Source organism: Poecilia reticulata, unplaced genomic scaffold (genome assembly GCF_000633615.1).
Source record: "Poecilia reticulata strain Guanapo unplaced genomic scaffold, Guppy_female_1.0+MT scaffold_125, whole genome shotgun sequence".
Taxonomy (NCBI): domain Eukaryota; kingdom Metazoa; phylum Chordata; class Actinopteri; order Cyprinodontiformes; family Poeciliidae; genus Poecilia; species Poecilia reticulata.
This window is the reverse complement of record NW_007615013.1, coordinates 930468-933635: the sequence shown is the minus strand read 5'-3', so window position 1 is coordinate 933635 and position 3168 is coordinate 930468. Positions and strand designations below refer to the sequence as shown.

The 3168-nt window shown below is 49.6% G+C and overlaps 1 protein-coding gene across 8 annotated transcripts in view; it reads left to right on the top strand.

The window, feature by feature from the left end:
- tbc1d30 (TBC1 domain family, member 30) overlaps nt 1-3168 on the top strand; it is an 11757-nt gene that overhangs the window by 4656 nt on the left and 3933 nt on the right. For all 8 annotated transcript variants that reach the window (XM_008401643.2, XM_008401641.2, XM_008401642.2 and 5 more), the window contains 7 exons: nt 513-578; nt 809-934; nt 1326-1511; nt 1586-1655; nt 2573-2671; nt 2742-2910; nt 2984-3089. In XM_008401643.2, the coding sequence (XP_008399865.1) occupies nt 513-578; nt 809-934; nt 1326-1511; nt 1586-1655; nt 2573-2671; nt 2742-2910; nt 2984-3089 (822 nt within the window). The remainder of the gene's footprint in view (nt 1-512; nt 579-808; nt 935-1325; nt 1512-1585; nt 1656-2572; nt 2672-2741; nt 2911-2983; nt 3090-3168) is intronic.

Here is a 3168-nt window from a genome sequence, read left to right as displayed (position 1 = left end):
AGCCGTTTCATTCCAGGGTTTTGTACCTGATGGAGCCGTTTCATTCCAGGATTTTGTACCTGATGGAGCCGTTTCATTCCAGGGTTTTGTACCTGTGGCTCATCTGAAACCTGCAGGGCAGCAGAGGACTGGAGTTTGACTCCCTGTGATTTAGAGTTTTTTCAGTGCAGCATTTTAAAATGTTTTTATTTAGTTTATTCTATAAGGTTAAAATCTGCAGCCATAACAATCCTGACCTGATGTAAGATAATTAGACATTATGCTAATGCTAGCAGCTCCACGTAGCGGAATGATGAGGCGTCTCTGTTGAACTCACTGTGAAACATGGTGGTGGCGGCAGCATCATGCTGTGGGGTTACTTTCTTCAGGTCTGCTGAAGCTGAGGATAAAGAAGAGAAGTTTCCACCGTTGGCTGTGGGGTGTACTTACTTCTGAATGACTTTTCCACATAGGAGCCAGAAGTTTACATACAGTGACTAAAGGACATTAAGTGTTTTGTTTCTGCTCCTCAGTGGTACGACGCGCTGAAGGCTGTGGCTCGGCTTCCCACCGGGATACCGAGGGAGTGGAGGAAGAAGGTACGCATCATCATCATCATCATCATCATCATCATCATCATCATCAGTTATTGTTGTTGTTGTGACGTCAGTCAGAGCTCAGGATGATGGAGAACCTTCAGCTCCCGTTTGTCGGAGCCAAAATCACACTGATGGCTTAAAATGAATGAGCAGTTTAGGCTTCAGAGTTCGGACCTTCAGAACCCAGAGAGGTTCTGGAGGTTCTGGCTCACTGTGGCGTGTCGTTGCAGGTTTGGCTAACGCTAGCGGACCGCTACCTCCACAGCATCTCCATCGACTGGGACAAAACGCTTCGCTTCACCTTCAACGAGCGCAGCAACCCGGACGACGACTCCCTGGGCATCCAGATCGTCAAGGTAACCAGACTTTATCTGTGATCTGATTGGCCGAGGAGGAGAGCCAGTCAGTGTCTGATAGGTCGATTCCAGGTGAAATGATTGTGGGTCTCATTGAGCTTCCTGGACCAGGAGAACTTTCTACAGCTCTACGTTTTCATGCTAAATCGATATTTGAATCTGATCTCCATTTTCCTTCTGACCTTCCTGGACTCGTTTGTGTCACTTCCTGTTAGAAAGAAACAGGAAATTCTTGATTGGAGGAAGTTCTTGGTTTTAACCGTCCTGGTTCCCTTTCCATGCAGGTAAAATCACATAAACAGAACAGGCAGCAGCTGGGATGGTGTTGTCATGGAAACGGGTCAGAGGGTCAAAGTCCGCTCCTGTGTTTACTCTTCCCTCTCCGCTGCAGGATCTGCATCGCACCGGCTGCAGTTCTTACTGCGGCCAGGAGGGGGAGCAGGACCGGGTGGTTCTGAAGCGGGTTCTGCTGGCCTACGCCCGCTGGAACAAGTCGGTGGGTTACTGCCAGGGCTTCAACGTGTTGGCTGCTCTCATCCTGGAGGTGACTGAAGGAAACGAGAGCGACGCGCTGAAGGTGAGTCCAGCTGACGGGTCAGCCACCTGGAAGGTTCTCCAGAACCTCACCTGGTTCTGCTGTTTGGGTTTCAGGTGATGATCTACCTCATTGACAAGGTTCTGCCTGAGAGCTACTTTGCCAACAACCTGCGAGCGCTATCAGGTAAATCCAGCTTCATGTCTGAAGCCGTCATGTTTCAACATGGCTGCCGTTTTTAGACCTACTGAACAATTATTGCCATAAAATGTTTCCCATATCATAACTTGGATGAACTTTGTCACTTCATATTTATACAACTTTATGATAATATGAAGCAAAATCAGAAACTTTCTGTGTGAGTCTCACACCAGTCAACTGGGAGGAATGGAGGCGTCTTAATGGTTAGCATTAGCTTCCGCTATGTATTTGTTTAGTGATAGTTTCTTTTGTTTTGTGTTTAGCGGTTCAGTGTTAGCTTATGCTAAATTTAACGTGTTTAGAGGTTTGGCAATAGCTCCACAAATTATTTGTAAGTTGTTTTGCGTTAGCAGTTTAGTTAGCTTATGCTAATTTTTTATGTGATTAGTTTAGCAATGGGTTTTTTACGTTAGCTCCCTCTAATTTATTTGTGTTTGTTGGTGTATTGGTGTTAGCTTTGGCTTTTTAAAATGTTTTTTGGGTTAGTTGGACGTTAGCGTCCATTTTTTTAGCGGTGTTTAGCGGTTTCGAGTTAGCTTCCAATAATATTTTAATGTGTTTAACGTTAGCGGAGCTAAGATTTGTGTTCAGCGCCTGAGTAGTTGGTGACTCTGTCTGGTTAGCTGTGGCTAATGGCTACTTCCAGTTTTAGTTCACACATATCTTGCATACATTACAACCATGGCGGCCATTTTGATTAAATGTCTTGTTCTAAGCAAAATGAGCTCCTGTATCTTGAAGTTAGTTTTGTCCTATTTCAAGTATCGTGAAACTAGATGACGTACTTGGTGAGCCACAGAGTAGGAGGTGTGTTGCAGGCAGCTGGCTGGCAGCGTGCAGCAACGGGTAGGGGAGGGGCAGCAGGCCTCAGTAGTGCTGAGGACCTGTCCTCCTGTCTCCAGTGGACATGGCGGTGTTCCGGGACCTGCTGCGGCTCAAGCTGCCCCGACTGTCTCAGCACCTTCATCACCTGCAGAAAGCGGCCAATAGGGAGGCTGGAGGTAAGCCATCGTCATCATCATCATGGGGTCGTCATGGTGAATCGGGATGAAGGAGCCTCCTGTCCTGCAGGCAGCTACGAGCCGCCGCTCACCAACGTCTTCACCATGCAGTGGTTCCTCACCATGTTCGCCACCTGCCTGCCGGCGCCGACCGTCCTCAAGATCTGGGACTCGGTGTTCTTCGAGGGGTCCGAGGTTCTGTTCCGGGCGGCGCTGGCCATCTGGGAGCGGCTGGGGGAGTGAGTGGAGCGCGGGGTCAGGGGTCGGGGGTCAGGGGAGCCCAGCTGAAGCCTGTGTGTGTCTCGTCTCCAGGAGGATCGAGGACTGCCAGACGGCGGACGAGTTCTACAGCACGATGGGCGGCTTGACCCTGGAGATGCTGGAGCAGAACCTGCTGCACCCGGCGCAGCTCATGCAGGTAGTGGCAACATCAGGAGGGGTGGTCTGCAGCAGTGGGGCGTGGCCTGCAGATGGGGGGCGTGGCCTGCAGCCTGGGG